Source organism: Rhincodon typus, chromosome 7 (assembly GCF_021869965.1).
Source record: "Rhincodon typus isolate 14 chromosome 7, sRhiTyp1.1, whole genome shotgun sequence".
Lineage (NCBI taxonomy): Eukaryota > Metazoa > Chordata > Chondrichthyes > Orectolobiformes > Rhincodontidae > Rhincodon > Rhincodon typus.
In genome coordinates this window covers 68,164,831-68,185,944 of record NC_063338.1, presented here as the reverse complement: position 1 = coordinate 68,185,944, position 21,114 = coordinate 68,164,831, and the positions used below count along the sequence as shown (strand labels likewise).

Below are 21,114 nucleotides of genomic sequence, written 5' to 3'. Positions count from 1 at the left end.
GATGAATGGTCTAGGCCCGAAACGTCAGCCTTTCTGCTCCTATGATGCTGCTTGGCCTGCTGTGTTCATCCAGCTCTGCACCTTGTTGTCTTGAATATTACTGGAAATCAGTTAAGTGTCATCTTTGTCTATCAGGGAAAGCACCACCATCTTCTCTCTGTTACATCACACTCACTTAATCTCTGCTATTACTCACGCCTCTGACTATTATGTGCAACATCTTCCCTCAAGTCGCTCTCAACACCCACCCCTCCATGTCCTCCGCCCTGCCTACCCACTCCTTAGAACACCTCTCCACATTCCCCCATCTTCACCCTCCAGAAACAAATGGCCACTTGATCATCCAACCAAAACTCCAAGGTCAACCAGCACCACTGTAGAATAGACTCACCTCCAAACCTAGACATAGATTGCACCAAGACATAGTGGGAGAGAAAGAAAGAAGGTCCAAGAGCACATAAGTAGCATAGGAGAGCCTTCATTTTAAATACTTTATGACATTTGTTTCAATGCTGAATTTTCATCATCAGCTGAGTGAGCAAATGTCTGTCTCGCCCAACACAACACTGAAGGTACAAAACAGAAACCAAAAGAACTACAGATGCTGTAAATCAGAAACAAAAACAGAAGTTGCTGGAAAAGCTCGGCAGGTCTGGCAGCATCTGTGGAGAGAAATCAGAGCTAACATTTTGGGTACGGAGACTCTTCCTCAGAACTGAAGGCACAAAATCTTAGTCATCTTTAGTGCTACATGTAGTTCTATAGTCCAGTCTGTGAAGAGAGCAGTTCCTAAATTATGCACAGATGACGGGACTTTGGAAGGTGATTGCTGTTTTAGCAATTAAGCTGAATCTTTCCAGACTATTAATAGTATTGATTGCTGATGCTGCATGATGCGGTCAAGAGTGCTTGGAGGGAGGCTTTGGACTCGACACAGGAGCTCAATGTCTCAGGTTCACAGAGCATGTAATGTTTATAAGTGTGTTTTCGCTTTAGTGTATGAGCGTCTATGTAATGCTCTTGCTTTTTCAAGGGCCTCGCATCACTCAAAATGGAAGAGACCTCCCTCACAAGACACTTACTCCGCACACTCCTTTCTGCCCGCAGAATTAGTTGCTGCCTGCCTAATTTATTTTGGGACAAGAGAAGCTCATGGGCAGATGGAAATCTGTCCCAAAGTCTCTTAGATGAGCACTTAGATCATACACCTTGTAGCAGCCTGTGACTGCTCAAGTGAAATAAAAATCATTAAGAAGGGAGTCCAGAAATACAGGCACAACAACCAAAATAAACAGGGCATCAAATTGGTCAAAAAGCAAATTATGCTCGGAATGCCTAAACCAAGACAGACACAAGAAACAATTCTGCCTAGAGATAAGTCCTTGCAAGCTCCAAGCCCAGATAATTGAAACCAGAGAGGCACCAGAACTCGTTAGGAATGTAAAAGGGCATTTCAACCCTTCCTGACAAACAAACAACATTAGGCTCATGGGGCAGACATGCCTCAGTGAGACAAAAGAGCAGATGTATACTCTGGGATGAAACCAGACTTCCAGGCCCCAGAGACACATCAAAGGGTCACTGTCAAGCAAGCCATCAAGGGCCTTTAGCAGCATTTCAAGGTGACAAAGCCAGTTAATTTGAAACTTCTGATTGGTCAAGTCCTTGGAAAGTTCCAGAAGGTAACCAGGATAAGCCTGGCAGGTGTTTGGTTACTCCACTCTCCAGCCTACCTCGAGGTACATCAGGACACAGCAGTAACCAGAGCAGCTCACCCTCCGACCAGAGGGAGAATCAACCCATGAAGAGAGAAACAGACTGAACAATTCGACAGACCAGCAAAAGTTACGCGTCTCTGGGAAGTATTTTAAGTTTCTAAAGAATCAGACAGTTCAATATAGCATTGTTAAAAGTGTAAAGTTTAACTCATAACTTTTGTTGTCTTCAAATAAAGTTGCAACCTGGTTCATTCACTGCAGAGTCGTGCTGTGTGGGCCTTTCCTGATACATGCTAAGGTGTTTGGGTAATTTATATTGTGCACATTGGTTGGGGAGTTTGTAGAGTCTTACAGACACCCTTTTCAAGACCATAATTTTCATGACGATATTTTTGTTCTCACGTGTACCTCCTCCTTTTCAGTATTTTTGATTTATCTACCCCTATGTTTTGTGTGGCCCCTCTCCTTGACTTTCATTGTTTCGCATTGTTTGACGAGCGGGGAGGCAATGGCCTAGCAGTATTATCTCTGGACTTTAATCCAAAGACCCAGATAACATTCTGGGGACCCGGATTCAAACCCTGCCATGGCAGATGGTGGAATTTGAATTCAATAAAATATCTGGAATTAAGAATCTAATGATGACCATTGCCAATTGTTGGGAAAAACCCATCTGGTTCACTAATGCCTTTTAGGGAAGGAAACTGCCATCCTTACCTGGTCTGGCCTACATGTCACTCCAGACCCACAGCAATGTGGTTTACACTGAACTACCCTCTGGGCAATTAGGGATGGGGAATAGCCAGGACACGCTCATCCTGTTAATGAATAAAGGAAAAAAAAAGTTTGAAAAGCTATGGAACATGTAGTAGATCTGTCAGGACTGTGTTGAAAGAAGTTCATTGATGTAAAGGCATTTAAACACTTCATTAAGAGATCAGCAGTATGTTCTAACACAGTCCTTGATGCTAACTAGCCTCTTGCCTCTTCTTTAAGATACCATATGGAAGAATCAACTAGTGCTGAAAATGTAAACTTTAGTCTCCAACCCACTATCCTTTTACTCATACCTAAAAAAGCAGAAGGGTGGTTAACTCTGTGTGGTTGCACCTATTTTCAGCTGCACTATGCCCTTGTTACTTGCAGCACAATGAACAGAAACTGCAATTGCTCCTCACACAGTGAGTCACAGGCTCAGCTTCATACCCTTTATAAATCCCTGAATGTGTATATTCACTTTATGATGGCCTGCCCTGTCAACCCTATTGGCTTTGAACTGTTCCACCAAACAAAACCATCTCTCTACCTAAATCTTCATCACCCAACTTTTACAAACTCCACTAGCCCCAACCCATCTCAGCATTTCAAGTCAACATGCCAGATATGGTAGTGCACTGTCCCCACATGGAAGCCAGGGAGCTACTGATTGATGGCCACAACCCTTTTGCATTACTCCTTTCCTTTCGATGCTCTATTGTCTCCCCCTTTTATACTGAGTTGCCCTATTCACAACAGTCACCCTTCCCTTCATTCCAGCATGCTGTTTCCAATTCCCACAATTAATTTCCCAAGCTTCCATCCCAGGGCAGTTACCTCTGATATCTGCCCTCAGCTTTTAGTGGATGAATACCCAGGAATGACCATGGTCCACCCATTTGAGGGACTTGGTCAGATAGCCTCAAAGGATGCATGACCAGATTCCTAACTGATCTGAGTATAACTCACTGACAGACATCCCATAATGCCCCAGACTGGTTGCACTAGATCTGACTGTGGCCTGGTACCCAGACTGTGGAGACCCCCTAACACTGACTGCCACTAGTGGCAGACTGACCATGCCTTAGACCCTGCACTGATACTCGAAGTTGCCTTGAATTATTGTGCCGGGAGCCCTTGACTGAATGATGTCTTCCTTTGACTTTGAGACGTGGCCATTTGGTTGATGTACATGCAATGTGTCTGGCACACAGGCTGCTGGCACATACTGCAGATAGGAGATTCACATTGAGATACAGCAGCATATCTACCCCCTTGATTGACTCACAAGCTTAACAAGCTGCCTGGCTTCATGTCTGCACTTAAAGGCAAGTCAAGGTAAAAGAAATATGAGCCTTTAAGCTCTGGTTGAGGAGTTAAAGTGCAAAAAGACAAAGCAGGGATGTTGTGAGCAAAGTAGGCACAAAGTGATTGAGCACCAGGAGAGCAAGCAAGGACCCACCAAGAACCAAACCACTCGAATTCATGTGATAGCTGCCTGTCTCTATGTGTAAAGACTTCGGCAACAGCATTGCACTGAAATGTGCCAGTGCACTCTAAAGTGCATTTGTGAAATGTAGTACGGTGCTGTAAGCGGATCAGGGATAGGCTATGATGATGCAGTGAGACTGGTATATGTCGGACGCTGAAGTCTGTTGATAGGGTTGCAATTACAGCCCGGAGATTCGGCCCTAAGGTGTTGGTGCCTGGCTTCCAAGATGGAGGACCAGTGGACCAAGTAGTAAGCTGGAATTGCCAGGTAACCACTCTGATTTTCTTGTTGGGAATTGTCACAATCTAGTCTCTATCCAGTGGGTGGCAGAATAGAAAATTGCATATTAACAAGGCATTTTTAGACAACAGAGATGTTAATGTATGCAAATAGACCTTCGCCACTCAGCTGCAGGAATCACAGCTCGCTGGCCAATTTTTGCAATTTTTCCCAAATTCCTTGCTAAGACCCTCATTCAGTGACTGAGAAGATTCCGTCCAGTATATAGATTGGCCTCAACTTGTGAACTGTTTGAAGAGGGGGAAATTTGCTGAAAAAGCCTTGTTACAATGGAACAGTCAAATGTATATGACATTTTGATATTCAAACTAAAATAAATCAAACTTTAGAAACTTCCCTTCACAGTTGGTCATCACAACAGGAGAAAAGAAGTTGCACTTACACATTTCGGGACTTCAGCAGTTGCCAAAATATATGACAATAAACATTATGATAATAAAATTTAGTCACTGTTGTAGTGTAGGGAACACAGCAGTTAGCTTACGCACAGCAAGGGCCTTCCAAGAGTAATGTAATAAATGATTCACCAAGATCAAAGTAGATCATTTAAAGAGTAAATATTAGCCAAGACCCCGGGGAAAAAAATGTTACTTTATCCTTGCTTTTGGGATTTCTGCATCCATCATGACGATCGATGTTTAATGAATTATCTAAAGGACACTTGTTCTGGCTGGGTGTCACTCCCTCTGTACAGCACTGAAGTGCTCTTCAAGCTTTGATTGATTTTATTGTCATGTATCGAAATACAGTGAAAACTTTGTTTATGAGTGGTACAGGCAGATCACAGCAAGCAAAGGCTTATGTGGTTCAGTCTCTGAATTAGGGCTTGAATGCACTAACCATCTAGCACAGAAGCAAGAATACCACCAACGAGCAAAGACTAAAAGTAGAGCATAAACATAATCATAGCTCAGGAAATTTTTTTATCCCATTATTGTTTCCTTCAGAACAAGTTGTGAACAGAATCCTCCTATCCCTAGTTGAGATGGTCAATTTTTGTTTGGAATTCAAGAAAAGTACTTGCATGTTTCTGGCATGTTGAATCTTCCCAGCAATTATTTGCTCCTTCAAAATTAACACAAATACATCATAAATCTCTTCTCCTTGTTCTTTTAAAGTACCAAAGATATAGTCTAGAGATAGTAGGAACTGCAGATGCTGGAGCATCTGAGATAACAAGGTGTAGAGCTGGATGAACACAGCAGGCCAAGCAGCATCAGAGGAGCAGGAAGGCTGACGTTTTGGGCCTAGACCCTTCTTCAGAAAAGATATAGTCTATTTGTCTCAAAGAATGGACTGATTTCCAGCCCTTTAAACTGAGAAGTTATATGCGCCATACAAATCCCAGACCACCCAAGATATATTGTTGATGTTGAACGTGTTAGTTTTTCACCTCAGTATAAATTTCTAAAGTAATAGCCATTTACAATGTCAATTTATTTCTTATCCAGCCTTCCATTCAATTCCACTTGAATTTCTTAACTACCTTTTTGTAGGATTTGACTGAATTTAATTGTTTATAAACTCTGAACAAAGTTCTTTCAACAAATGAAGAACTGATGTTCATTTTTAAAGGAATAGTAAGTAAAAATTGTACCTCCCAACAACACTAGATGCAAGGACTGAAGCAGTTCAAGAAAAGACCTCACTACTGTCCTCTCAAGGGTGATTAGAAATGAACAATAAATACTGGCCTTAACCAGCACTGTGACCAGATCCCAGGCAAATTGAACCTCAATTCATCACAGTTCCAGACAGCATACCCCAAACCATTAAGTTCCTAGGTGAGGAGGAATGAAATTTCTCTCCTTTATTCACACAACCTCTCAGCTGGTTGCAACAGGATTAATTTAGAAAGGGATCCCTTCTTTCCTGGATACATTTTGCCCAGGCCCAAATGCATTGTTAGTTTAAAAAGAGGTAAATTAACCAAGCATTCATGAGTTAATAAAGTGTGAGTTTATTATTTAATAAAACATAAGAAGAATTAGTAACACAAACACATATACACACAGATTAGAAACAAGAAATGAACATAAATTTGAAAACAAAGTTAGATTTTTTTTGCAGGGAGCAGGTAGTTGAACCTCCACTGCAATGGCTGCAAGGTTAAAAGTCGATTGGTTGAAGTTTTATCATTCTGATTCCTCTTGATCATGCTTAAATTTCAGCATTCAGGATAAAACAAGTCCTGTTGTTTTCTGGTTTCCTTTTATTCAGCTTGCAGCAGTCTGTAGTCTTTACCTGCAGAGGGGTAACTTGGGCAGTGTTCTTTGACTGCGACCTTCACAGCATGCCAACATTTGAACTCAGGCTGTAGATATGAACATTCACGAGTATACACCTGTAGAGTTACGTGGCTTTTCAAACCCTCGTTCTTGTGCATTCTTCAAAAAGGGAAAAACACAATGTATCTGCAGTGTGGGACATAATCTGGAGGGGGTGACTTGTTGTTGAGCTGCATGCCACAGACATTTATAACCTTTGAACTGTGGCCTCATGTCTACATCTTTCCTCAATCTCCCCCACCTCCCTTTTGAAGGTTGTTTGAAGTTCCCTTTGTATCATATGTGTCACACTCTCCCCAGATAGCCCCTTGATTTACATCTATAGCCGTCTTTGGTCACACCAGCCTGTTTTAAAAAACATATTTTGTAATTAAAGGCTATAAGCACTTGTAGTATTTCAGGTTTCTGAACTATTGCTGTGACACCAGTGATGCACCACATCCAAAAGAAAAGAGACACAGTGCTATCTGGCATAGAACTTAGATTAAATCACACGTGGGAGTACTGCATGCATTACTATTTTGCAAAAATGATGTTGAAGCATTGGAGAAAGTGCAGAAATGATATACAACATGTTACCAATATTGAGAAGTTGCCAACATAAAGATTCAATAGGCAAAACACTTTGAGAAAAGAGATGAACAATTAACCAACAGAGGATTTAAAAATTCTGGAAAAGGTTCAAGAGGGAGAAGGAAAAAAACATATCCACTAGTTGGTCAGCTCAGAACATGGCAGTATATGAAAAAATTGTTGCTAAAAAAAAATAAAGAAGTTAGGAGGGCTTTATTTAAGAGTCTGGTGAAAACATGAAACTGACTGCCCACAAGTTGTTGAAGTCGATGGCATTGATACGTTTAAAGGTAGGCTTGATGCATATGAGGGAAAAGTGAATCGAGGGATACAAGAACAGATGGGAAGAGGTTATTATAGCAGAAGACTCACCTGGCTTACCAGCATAAACGTAGTTGACCCAATGGCCAGTTTGTGTTGTACATCCAATACAAATACGTTATTGAAATGTCTTGCATAATCAGTGCTGGTGTAATCACTTCTGTGTTCCTAATTATTTGTATGTTTGCTTTGTGAAAAATTGACATTTTAGTTCTGTTGAGTCGACAGCCTCCCTTTGGTTTCCAAGAACTCAAAACGGCAAATTACTGATTTGCTATTTGAGTTTTAGAAACATTTCTCCATTTTATAAATCTCTAGACCCATATGTAATAAAAGCAATTCATCTTCAGGGAATGTGAAAAAATAAATGTTTGATTGTACTGTCAATAGCTTCATAAAAATGTTGGGTAGCCTTTTTATCATTCACTGAAAGTCAACATATATGGAGCTTCATAACTCTACTGGGAGTCTGATTCTTCCACCTTGGTGTTAAGATCTGAATCTCTTTGAGCATATGCCCTTTCAAGTAAAATTAATCAATCTCTTTATCACATCAGCAACATCTGAAGCGGCAATCATTATGACACTGCTGAGAACAAAATGAAAGTGCTGATCACAGAGGGAGTCTGGTTTTAAGATGTGCACAAGCAAAGTTTCATTACATTCTAATTTCAACTACAATTCCATGCAACCAGGCAACTAGCTTTGTAGTGCTTTGAAACTGGAATTAGTTATTTGAGAGGTATATCAATTTATTTTGATGCCACAGATAAGCAACAAGCCAAAATATTAATAATATACAAGAAAAGCAGAGAATCACCCAATATATCAGCTTTATAAGCCTGACATTGTCACACTCATTCTTGAATACAATTTCAACAGGAAAACAAGTTATAGCTGATACTTGTGGAAACTTACACACTTTGCTGCAAATCTCTTCATGAGAGAAGAAGAGTGCAATAAAGAAAAGCTGTTCAGAAATATTTCATGTCAAATAATTAAACAATAATGTGAAAAAAATGTAAAGGATTGATTTACCATTTCCAATAAACTTTTGGTGTTAAATTCCCTTGAGAAACAAGAAATCCTATTGATCCAAGCACATTCATAATAAAAACAAGCTTTCACAGCAAAACAGGAAATTCAAACTCTACTACACCTCAACACATGCTCGTTAATGTATAATCCTTCAGCCTTCATAATTCTGCAGAAAATCCATGACATTTTATATTAATCATTCACTTTCACAAGATTCCACAAACAATCTTTTTCTATCTATTTCATTGTATTGATCATTTTATGTAATTACATGCTCAGGTTTTAATAATGTGGCCTTACACAATAGTAAGTCTCTTTGTAAGGTAATGGATCTCCAATATCGTTAGTGGTGATAAAAGCAGTTTACATATCGATCAGCTTGTCAAATTGGAAAGTAAGTGAATTTTAAGTAACATAGTTAGATCAAATATAGTCCCTCAGCAGATTGTGGAAATACAGAAAGGAAGCTCACAGGGCCCTTGTGGTGCTGTGGCAACATTTCTATCTCTGGATCAGAAGACAAAAGTTAAAGTCTCACCTGCTCCAGAGGCACATCATTGCATATCTGAACAGGTCCATTAAGAAATGCCTAGGAAGGACAGTCAATTTTTTTTTTCCCCATAGAAGTTTTGTACTTACACCTGAGATCAATTTTTAAATAGATTTCTCTTCTTGTAATAAAATTAAACATTTTTTAAAAAGTAGCATAGAACTGACAGGGACTAACAATGTTTCTTTCCGATGGATGAAACCAGTTTTTTTAAAGGCAATTAACAAGCTAAGAGGTTCCAGGGGACACAGAATTTTCAAAAGTAAACTTTCAATGTGTAATTTCTTAATTTATCTTTTATGGCAATCATTTTGGCAGTACAACACTGGAAAAGAATTGCATTTTTAATTTGGTTCTGTAACGAAACCCATTTATCATTGCATCTTTGCCTTTCAGTCACATTTTGAGTTTTCTGCATTCTTCCCAAAGGTATCTCTCCCATTGCAGTTACACAGTTTCCAGAGCTTCCTTTGATTTTTTTTTCATATTTTATGTATCTTTTTACTGTCACCCACCTTTAAATCAGTGCTTATTCCCCCTTTATTTCTACTTAATCTGTGTTTAAATATGTCCCACTGATTTACAACTGTGATTCTAACCCTCAGCCCCCAACTATCTCTAATCAATTTGCTTTAAAATTTTTCTTTCACTGATTCTAAAACATTCTCAACAGGAAATGTCAATATTATTCAATCTCAAACTAAGCTTTAAAGCTAGTTTGCTATCCATCACAAAAATCATTTATTTCTACCTCCATAACACCACCTTTGTCTCAACTTGCATCTGTAACACATCCTTTATTCTACTAATTTTAGCATCTGCTTCTAACCTATTTTTCCTAATCAACCTGTTTAGAGATGTTAAGTACACCTCTGGAGCAGGTGGGGCTTGAACATGGGCCTGCAGGTCCATGCATAGTGACATGACCACTGCACCACAAGAGGGCCCTAACCTCTGTTTCTATTTGTTTTACAATTCATGGTAGAATCCTCAGCTCTCAACCCTATTCCAGAATGCCTCATCTCCTTTTCTTCATGAATATGTGAGTTTTCTTAAAACATAAATTTCTTTTACATCATCTTATCCCAAACTTTCAGTGATTTATCCCAGTTCTTTACGACTATTAGCTGTGAAATACCTTTGACTATTTTATACATTAAAGTTACATATAGATAGTTATCAGTGTCAGTGGTCATTGATAAGAACCTGGATAAAAACAAGAAATAATTTTCACAACTTAAAAACAGGAATTTATCCTCAAGCAGATGCACAGGACATAAACTTAAATTACATACTATAATCTAATATCGCTTGAACAAGCAGACTTATCACCAGAAATCTCAAAATAGATATTTTCTAATTAACCTCTCCATATTTGTTACTAAACAACTCTAGAGCACGTGTGTACTTGAAACCAAACCTCTCATCTGAGAGGCAGGGGATGTTAAGAAAACCCAAAATAGATTATTGCATTCATCATTGATTTGTTGTTAGAAAACCAATCTCACCGGTTGTCATTCATTGTCAATTAACACATGGAACTGCTGATAATTCTTTAGTTAATAAACTCATTACAAGAGTTTAAAAACCTAACATGACTGTCAAAGTCTGTTACATGGAAATATGTATTACTTGTTTAGATTAATTTCAAAAAATCTGCATTAATAAATACACTGCAGAGTGTGTTGTCAACAAAATGCAGTTATTATCAGAAACAGTTGTGTTTATTTCAGTTGATTACAACATTTCATAACAGAGGTAGCATGCAGGAGTCATAAGATCTCTAAAGCGTATATAAATAAACTAGTCACAGTATTATGAAGTATGCCCATATTATAGTGAAAGGATCTTATCAGACTCTATATTTTGGATAATTTTCTAATTTTACCTGTTGTCCAAATGTACTGTGCTTCTTTAGGTGCCTCAGTATTAGCTTGTGTTTGTAGAAAAATGAAGATCCAAAACATTATGGATTTTCTCAAATTCTGCCGCATCCATCCCACCAGGCCAAATTCATCTCTCAAGCTCATAGTCTGGAGAATTTCGTCTTACCACTTCAGTTTCTGGAGACCAAACAACATGCTTGATGATTCACCTATTGCAACATTTTACCTTGGTTTTCCAGTGCATTAATAAACATTCATTTTTGCTAATAAAAAATACTTAAAGAAAAGTCCATACAAGATAACAAGAAGATCATCATTTGGCCCATCATAACTCATCCCGTCTTGAAAAATCTAATTCCCATCTCAAACAGATTCCAAGTTTCTTGTCTAAATTCTGCTACCCATATACAGAAGGGAGCAACCACGAAGATCAAATTAATATAATAACATAAGGAAAATTTTTGTAAATTGGGCATCTTTTGTTGAGCAAGATAAAAGTGACATGATTTCTCTCCTTAGGGTTACAAAAGGCTGTATAATATAGACCATGACTCGTTATATCACCTTGTCCAAAAGACCAGAAGAGGATGCCTGTGACTTGAATGGGGAAAATACAAAACCTATTTATTTCAGTGAGTAAATAGTTAAACGACAGATCAGGATCCTACAGAAGATGATGGAAGCTATTATTATTGATTTATTTAAGCAAGAATTTATACATATATGAGATCAAATTGCTGACATAGTATATCAACACTTTGAAACAAGATGTGGATATTTAACATATGTGTTGTTGTTGTGGGCATTTGACATATGTGGGAGATGTATGTTAATTTTTTGGAGTTATGTTTCTCCAAACACTCCACTATTAACGGATCTCGCTTCAGTCTATAGTAGACTATATTTTACTGATTGACGGTTCTAATTAATCAATAATCCCTTTATCTTCATATCACTTAAACTAACAGGTGGTAGGAGACTGTTTGGATGAACCTTAGCCTCTTTTTGACCTACAGCATTTTATATATTCTTACCAAATCAATGTCTATTAATCAGCATGAAACATTTATTTGCATTTCATGTTTGGATTCTAAAGCCCAACCGTGGAGATTCAGTTGGTTTAAATAGTGCAAACTTTTCTTGAAAGTTGGATGAAGCTGACACTGACCTATGATGCCAGAGTTCATTGTCTTTTAGCACTAGAAACTAGCACAAGAAGTTATGATTTCTTATACATTTCATCAGATTAAAGCAGTTTGTAATTAACTGAAGAACAACTTAGAAGGAGTCAGTGATTTGATGGACTGATTGCTTATTACCTTGGTAAGTGTAACCAGGAAATGCCACCACAGTGTGGGATGAAGTTGATCCAGAAATATCTGTAACACCAAGTGTGGTGGCAAATTACTGACGAAAGTTTGAAACAGATGAACAATGTTGAAACAGGACTTAATTCCAGAGTTTCAATAAAGAAGTGGAAGCTCCAACGGATAATTGTAGCTTACTGTGGAAATTTAGAGGTCAGTTTAACACAATCAGAATGGTTTTATGCTGCAGATGGGAATCTTGGTCAGTTACTGAACAAAAATGACTGCTTTAGATGATTATGTATCATAATCAATTCTTGTAACATATTTCCAATTGCTGGGTACGTTGTGTTGTTCATTGGCATTCCCACCAAACATGGAAAAGCTATTCATGGACAAGATGGGCTTCTGTAGTGTATCAATGCTATGGTCCTATGGTTCTGTTAAATCTGTTTTGAAGTTGAAATATGGCATTGAGCGTGTTGGATGATGTCCTATCTGGCTATGTCTGACGTACGTTATCTCACAGAATCACGCGCTTGTCAGCTCATTACCTCAGCAAGAACAATGTTTGCTCAGGGTGCTCAGTAAATTGCACAGTGAGTGAGGCTGGAGATTCCCACCAGGTAGGATTTTCTGAAGTCAAATGACCTGGCACCGCATTGAAAGGCCAGCAGGATACCACTTCAAATGTTGCAAGCCAGGAAATTCCCCTCAGTTCAGAAGTGCAAGAAGTCCAAGATGGCTCCAATGTTTGCTGATTCTACCCTCTGGAAACTGCTGGGTGATGAGACTGAAATAAGATCCATCCTCTTCCTAGGTGACTACATCTGGAGGCCATCCCACCAGACCTACCTACCTGGGGCAAGATCTAAGTGCCAACATCAGGAGTTTCATTTCAGGATACTCCAGAGGTGCACTACCCCTCCAACTTGCCCTTGTCTGTGAATCCATTGCCCCCAGTAACTCAAGCCTGTATCTGTCAGACAGCCTGGCCCTCTCAGCCAAAAGACTCGGAAGCACACCAGCCAAAGTCTTCAAAGTCGGCAGGGTGTACCAGTCAGCATGCTTCCTCCATCCCAACTGCAGATGCCAAGCCTGCACCAAGATGTCGTGCGAGGTGAAGGAACAAAAAATCCTTCTGAGGGCAGATCAGTGGCAGGGGCGTTCAATCATTGTACACAACATGGACTTTGGTTACGTATATTCATTTGCACTGTTCCAATGTTTGTTTCAGTTCTATTGGCCCAATAGGACTAGTTATCTGAAGTGAAAGATGTGGAGCATGCTCAGTCAGCAAAATTATGTGTGGCTCTTCAACCATCATGCCTTAGTACCTATCTCATAATCAGCAAAGTCGGTGATTGGTGGATAGGCTTGTAAGTTCATAAAACGTAGGAGCAGAAAGAGGCTACTTGACCCATTGGACCTGCTCCAATATTCAGTAAGGTCATGGCTGATCTTATCATCCTTAACTCCACTTCCTGCTTTTTCCTTGATTCTCTTAATGTTGAAAAAAGTCCATCAATCTCAACCTTGAATATGCTAAACAATCCAACTTTTACAGCCCTTCGTGTCAAGCATTCCACAGATTCACTACCCTCTGAGGGGAAAAAAATCCTTCTCATCTCTGTCTTAACTGGCTGCCCCTTATTCTGAGATCACACCCTCTGGTGCTGGATTGTCCCACAACGGGAAACAACTTTCCCCAACTATCCTGTCAATTAGCCAATGAATCTTATATGTTTCAGGAAGGCCGCCTCTCACTCTCTCACTGTTCTAAATTCCAATGAGTCCATCAGGGAATCTCACAACTATAAGTTTAAATTGCAGTCAAGATGCTTGAGATCACTGAGGATAGCACTGAGTTTGCAAGCAAGAGCTCAGGATGTCCATCGCGCACACACACACACACACACACGTGTACACAAACGCGCGCGCGCACACACACACACACACACACACACACACCCCATCATCATATACCCACCTAATTGGAGCAAAGGTAGAATCTAACATTTATCTACCGACAAGGATTTGTCCAATGTCTTGGGTTCTCAAAAATGTAGCAACGTTAAACTTACAATGGAGGGAATAGTTCGATGCATGGCAGCCCATAGTCATGGCATTGTCAATGAGTTGCAAGGATACTGTGAATGCTCATTAGAGTAAATAGTATTGACCAGGGAGTGGACTCCTTATGTGACTCATATCTCTTTGGCTCAGAACCAATTTAATGAAAACATCACTATAAACAAGGCAATTCAAGTGCTAACTGTATTACAGCTGTTTTAGAGCACATTGGTCCAAGCCAGGATTTGTACATGCACTGAAAATCTTACTATTGTATCTTACCATTGTTTGAAAGTAAAAACCAACATTTTATTGCAAACATAAATTAAATTGAAAAACAATTCAAGACTACAGGGAAAGTGCATCCTGCAAGCAGAGGGCTGGTAACCAACTGCACCATTGAAATAACAACAGAAACAGAGAAAGTCTCAACACAGCACAATCATCTTCGGCACTGGTGGCTATAAGGTTCTCTCTGGTTTCTTAAACTCAGTGTGGCATTGCCTGCTTATATGTTTGACTATCATCCTGGCCCATCTCAGGGTCCTCACACACATGTCCCACCTCAGTGGTTTCCTACCACTCCTGCATCTCTTCCTCACCCAAAACACAATCCTCATTGTGACTGAGATTGTGGGGGTGCGCAGCATACACAATGATGCAAGACACTCAATGGAATATACAGCATTGCAGCATTCGACTGGTCCAGGCATTGGAATGTCACATTCAGGAGGCCAATGATGTGTTCTACAGTGGTCATAGTTGAAGCATAGCAGTGTTGTATCTCTAATAAGCAGCGAGACTGAGGGATCTCCTCTGGATGTCATCAGGCATGTGAGAGATGGTATTCCTCATCATGTAGTAATCATCTTTGTATGAGCCGAGAGCATTTGAAAGAGGCTGGCATTGTGAATGGTCCAGCATGTATGAGGTGTGGCAGCTTCCTGGATATTTACTGCAAATCAGCGTCATATGCTGTTGGGGTCACAACATTTAAACATTAAGGAATGGAATTTTTTTCTGTTGATGGAGTCTGTTTGTTTATTGTAGAGCACTCTGACCGCAATTATATCCTGAACCTGCAAGAAAGCAGCAATGGCCAGAGGTCCAAGTGCTTGATTGGCCCCATCAAGAGGTTCAATGTGAACAAATGGGCTCTTGGGAAGAAAGCGTCAGTAACAGCTCAGATGTGGTTATGAGTTCAGCACTAGGACATTCCACAGAGGTCCCCAGTAGGTTCCTGAAGCTATCTGCTGGCAAAGGAATTAGGGGAGCTGTCACCATCAGGGATATGGAAAAGGGATTGCCACCCAATCCTTGCGATCACAGGTCCTCAACTACCTGCTGGTAAAGTGGGATATGAAGGTTTGAGACATCCAGACTCATTATCTGATTGATTGTTATTCTTTTGCTAATAGCTGCATTAAGCCTGTTGATGTTGTTCTGGTTGAGAGTCCTCCTTCAGTTTAGTAGCTCTTATCTTGCTGCTTCTCTCTTTGGAGGCTGTACAGTAGCTGGCAGCAGCTTTGTTGATGTTGCTGCAGATGGAGTTGGCTGTGCTTTCTGCTGCTGTGGTTCCTCAGCAGTAGTATGACCACAAGAAGCACTTCTGGATTGACTTCTGATATTTTATTTTTAACTTGCAGCAGATGTGTGAGAACAGTAAGTGAACGTACACGGTCTTAGAAAAAGGAACACTTTAACCACTGACATCCTTTCCTATAATCCTCCAGGTTGTGCTCTCACAGAGGATTACATCACTCCTCAGCAAGGTGCCAAACTGCAAATGTTTCCTTTGACTCTGCATTGTTGTGTACAATGAGAGGACAACTCCTTGTCACCCATCTCAAAGGACCCAGACAACATTTACTACCATAGGGTTTCCTTCAAGCTCCTTTCCAGGCACATTAGTAGTCCAGTCCATGTGTCCTTTGCATGAAGCAGCTGCCATGAGGCCTCTCCCAACCCCACAACCCTAACAGCAGATCCCTATTCTAGCAGATTTTGACCTGTGTGTGAAGATAGCTCAGCTGCAATGTGATGGCTTGTGGTCCTAGAGACACTGTGCCTTGACCAATGGGGAAGATGTGCTACTTCTCTTTTCTATCCATTTGTGGGATGTGGGCGTCGCTGGCTGGCCAGCATTTCTTGCCCATCCTTAGTTGCCCTTGAGAAGGTAGTAGTGAGCTATCTTCTTGAACCACTACAATCCACCAGTTGTAGGTTGACCCACAATGCTATTAGGGAGGGAATTCCAGGATTTTGACCCAACAACAGTGAAGGAATGATGATATATTTCCAAGTCAGGATGGTGAGTGGCTTGGAGGGGAACTTGGAGGTGGTGGTGTTCCCATATATCTGCTGCCCTTGTCCTTCTAGATGGAAGTGGTTGTGGGTTTGGAAGGTGCCATCTGAGGATCTTTGGTGAATTTCTGCAGTGCATCTTGTAGATAGTACACACTGCTGCTACTGAGCATCAGTGGTAGAGGGAGTGGATGCTTGTGGATGTCGTGCCAATCAAGTGGGCTGCTTTTTCCTGAATGATGTCAAGCTTCTTGAGTGTTGTTGGGGCTGCACTCACCCAGGCAAGTGGGGAGTATTCCATCACACTCCTGACTTGTGCATTGTAGATGGTGGACAGGGTTTGAGGAGTCAGGAGGTGAGTTTCTCGCCGCAGTATTCCTAGCTTCTGGCCTGCTCTTGTAGCTGTTATGTTTATGTGGTGAATCCAGTGAGTTTCTGGTCAACAATAACCCCCAGGATATTGATAGTGGGGGATTCAGCGATGGTAACACCATTGAATGTCAAGGGGTGGTGGTAAGATTGCCTCTTATTGGTGATGGTCATAGCCTGGCATTTGTGTGGCGCAAATGTCACTTGCCACTTGTCAGCCCAAGCCTGGATATAGGCCAGATCTTGTTGCATTTGAACATGTACTGCTTCAGTATCTGAGGAGTCACAAATGGTGCAATCGGCAAACATCCCCACTTCTGATCTTATGATGAAGGGAAGGTCATTGATGAAGCAGCTGAAGATGGTTGGGCCAAGGACACTACCCTGAGGAACTCCTGCAGAGATGTCCTGGACCTGAGATGATTGACCTCCCACAACCAAGGCCATCTTCCTATGTGTCAGGTATGCCTCCAATCACTGGAGCATTTGCCCCCCCGATACCCATTGATTCCAGTTTTGCTAGGGCTCCTTGATGCCACACTCGGTTGAATGCAGCCTTGATGTCAAGTTGCTTCTCAACTCACCTCTGGAATTGAGCTCTTTTGTTCGTGTTTGAACCAAAGCTGTAATGAGGTCAGGAGCTGAGTGGCCCTTTTGGAACCCAAACTGGGCATCACTGAGCAGGTTATTGCTGAGCAGGTGCTGCTTGACAGCACTGTTGATGACACCTTCCATCACTTTACTGATGATTGAGAGTAGACTGATGGGGCGGTAATTGGCCGGGTTGGATTTGTCCTGCTTTTTGTGTACAGGACATGCTTGGGCAATTTTCCACATTGTCAGGTAGATACCAGTGTTGTAACTGCACTGGAACAGCTTGGCTAGGGGAGCAGCAAGCTCTGGAGCACAAGTCTTCAGCACTATGGCCGGAATGTTGTCAAGGCCCATAGCCTTTGCAGTATCCAGTGTCTCCAACCGTTTCTTCATATCATGTGGAGTGAATCGAATTGGCTGTAGACTGGTATCTGTAACGCTGGGGATCACTGGAGGAGGCCGAGATGGATCATCCACTCGGCACTTCTGGCTGAAGATTGCTGTGAATGCTTCAGCCTTATCTTTTGCACTGATGTGCTGGGCTCTTCCATCATTGAGGATGGGGATATTTGTGGAGCTTCCTCCTCCAGAGACTCATTTAATTGTCCACCACCATTCACGTTGGATGTGGCAGGACTGCAGAGCTTAGATGTGATCCATTGGTTGTGGGATCGCTCAGCTTTGTCTAGCACTTGCTGCTTTCGCTGTTTGGCGTGCAAGTAGTCCTATTTGATAGCTTCACCAGGTTGATACCTCATCTTCAGTTATGCCCAGTGCTGCTCCTGGCATGACCTCCTGCACTCTCCACTGAACCAGGGTTGATCCCCTGGTTTGATGGTAATGGTCGAGTGGAGGATATGCCGGGCATTGAGGTTACAGATTGGGTTGGAGTACAATTCTGCTGCTGTTGATGGCCCACAGCGCCTCATGGACGCCCAGTCTTAAGTTGCTAGATCTGTGCTAATTCTGTCCCATTTAGCACGGTGATAGTACCACACAACACGATGCAAGTTATTCTCAATATGAAGGCGGGACTTCATCTCCACAAGGACTGTGTAATGGTCACTCTTACCGATACTATCGTGGACAGATGCAACTGCAGCTGGCAGATTAGTAAGGATGAGGTCAAGTATGCTTTTCCCACCTGTTCGTTCCCTCACCACCTGCCTCAGACCCAGTCTAGCAACTATGTCTTTTAGGACCTGACCAGCTCGATCAGTAGTAGTACTGCTGAGCCACTTTTGGTGGTGGACGTTGAAATCCCCCACCCAGAGTACATTTTGTGCCCTTGTCATCTGTAGTGTTTGCTCCAAGTGTTGTTCAACATGGAGGAGTACCGATTCATCAGCTGAGGAAGGACGGTATATGGTAATCAGCAGGAGGTTTCCTAGCCCATGTTTAACCTGAAGCCATGAGACTTCATGGGGTCCGGAGTCAACTCCCTCCTGACTATGCCATCACCTCTGATGGTTTTGTCTTGCTGGTTGGACAGGACATATCCACGGATGGTGATGGTGGTGTCTGGGACATTTTCTGTAAGGTATGATTCTGTGAGTATGACTATGCTAGGCTTTTGCCTAATTAGTCTCCCAGTTTTGGCACTAATCCCCAGATGTTACCGAGGAGGACTTTGCATGGTCGACAGGGCTGTTTCTACTGTTGTCTTTTCCGGTGCCTAGGTCGAAGCCAGGTGATACGTCCGGTTTCATTTCTTTGAGACTTTGTCGCGATTGGTACAACTGAATGGCTTGCTAGGCCATTTCAGAGGGCAATTGAGAGTCAACCAGATTGCTGTGGGTCTGGAGTCACATGTAGGGCAGACCAGGTGAGGGTGGCAGATTTCATTCCCTGAAGGACATTAGTGAACTAGATGCATTTTTCCAACAACTGGCAATGATTTCATGGTGATCAGTAGATTCTTAATTCCAGATTTTTTTAAATTATTGAATTTGAACCCGGGTTCCCAGAACATTAGCTGGATTTCTGGATTGATGGTCTAGCAATAATACCACTAGGCCATCGCCTACCCCTCACTGAGTGAATGTGCCTCAGTTCATTGAATCATTTTGACTTCAGAGGTACAAGATGGCAACTAGCAACAACGTTCCTGAGCATTCCTTCATAAAGTGAAGAGAGGGAGCATGGCTACAAAATCTGTTCTCACACCTGGACTGGAAGCAGAGGACTTGTTTACGCGTGTTTTATGCCGACAAGTTTGTGAAGCATTGGGTATCTCAATTGGGCAGAGGTTACCTGGGAGGGGGAAGCTAATTCCAACCTGCAGGTTACTTCATGAGATGCGAATGCATGTATATAGACTTCTCATTGCCTCTAGGCTAGGAATCCCACCTGCTCCAGATGTGTGTGATAACATCGCTGAAAAGGTTGGTTGGAAACTATCTATTGGCTTCTTGCTGACAGCGAGAACATTATTGTACTATCAAAGCAAGGACTTCATTGCAACAATTTAACATAACATTAAGAATTTGATTTTGGACTCTCACCTGTTTGACTCATCATACTCGCCGTTATTCTTACATCCCAACTTGGGACAATTCCACTCTAACTGTTTAATTTGGCCTTCAAGTATTGGCCCATTATTTCTTATAAGGGGAGAAAATTACATGACACACTTTGAAGCAGAATTGTTTGCAGTTTGGATGGAAATCTGCTGCTCTTTTTGTACTGGCTGGTAGATGTTATAGGAGAGAAGGCTGCTATCAAATTATCTTTGGCACTATATTTGTGATTCACTGGGTGCACCATGAGCCCAGATACAGAAGCAGGTATGAAGCAAGCTGGTCCCTCCCAAATGACACAAAGCATCCTTGTTGCTGTTGCAGCTGTACCTACCTAGCTGTAGGGTGAGAGGGAAGGTTTGAATGGTCAGTACATGAATCACTGGTCCACCTTTGTAGAAGAAGACAACAGAATATTTTTTAAATTATGAGAGGTTGGCAATGGTGTCCAAGGGGACCTGGGTATCCCTGTTCATGAGTCAATGAAAGCTTGCATATATTTGCAATCATCAATGAGAAAGGCAAATAGTATGTTGGTATTCATTGCAAGGGGATTTGAGTCAGAAGTAAAAATGTTTTGTTGCAACTGAGGAGAGACTTGGTGAGACCACGCCTGAAGTATTGTATACAGTTTTGGTCTCCTTCTCTAAGGAAGCCCATAGAGGGAGGGTCACCAAACTAATTCTTGGGATGACAGGACTATTGAGAAAATTGAGCCTGGATTCCCAAAAGTTTCAGAAACAGAAGAGAGGACACCTAATTGAAACCTACAAAATTCTCACGTGAGTATGACAGGATAGATGTGAATCTAATGTTTCCCCAACTGTTGAGTCTAGAACCAGGAGACATAATCTCAGAATAAGAGATAATAACTAAGATGAAGAGCAATTTCTTCACTCAGAGTGTGGTGAACCTTTGGAATTCTGTACCACAGAAGGTGGTGGAACCTCAGTCGTTGAGCAGGTTTAAGGCAGAAATTGATATGCTTCTGGACACTAATGGCATCACGAGATATAGATTTACCAC

The 21,114-nt window shown here is 41.4% G+C and overlaps 1 protein-coding gene across 1 annotated transcript in view; it reads right to left on the bottom strand.

Annotated features, from left to right (window-relative positions):
• thsd7ba (thrombospondin, type I, domain containing 7Ba) overlaps positions 1-21,114 on the bottom strand; it is an 886,244-nt gene that overhangs the window by 787,889 nt on the left and 77,241 nt on the right. The window contains exon 3 of the mRNA XM_048599575.1: positions 10,925-11,099. Coding sequence (XP_048455532.1) covers positions 10,925-11,066 — 142 coding nt within the window. The 5' untranslated portion in view covers positions 11,067-11,099. The remainder of the gene's footprint in view (positions 1-10,924; positions 11,100-21,114) is intronic.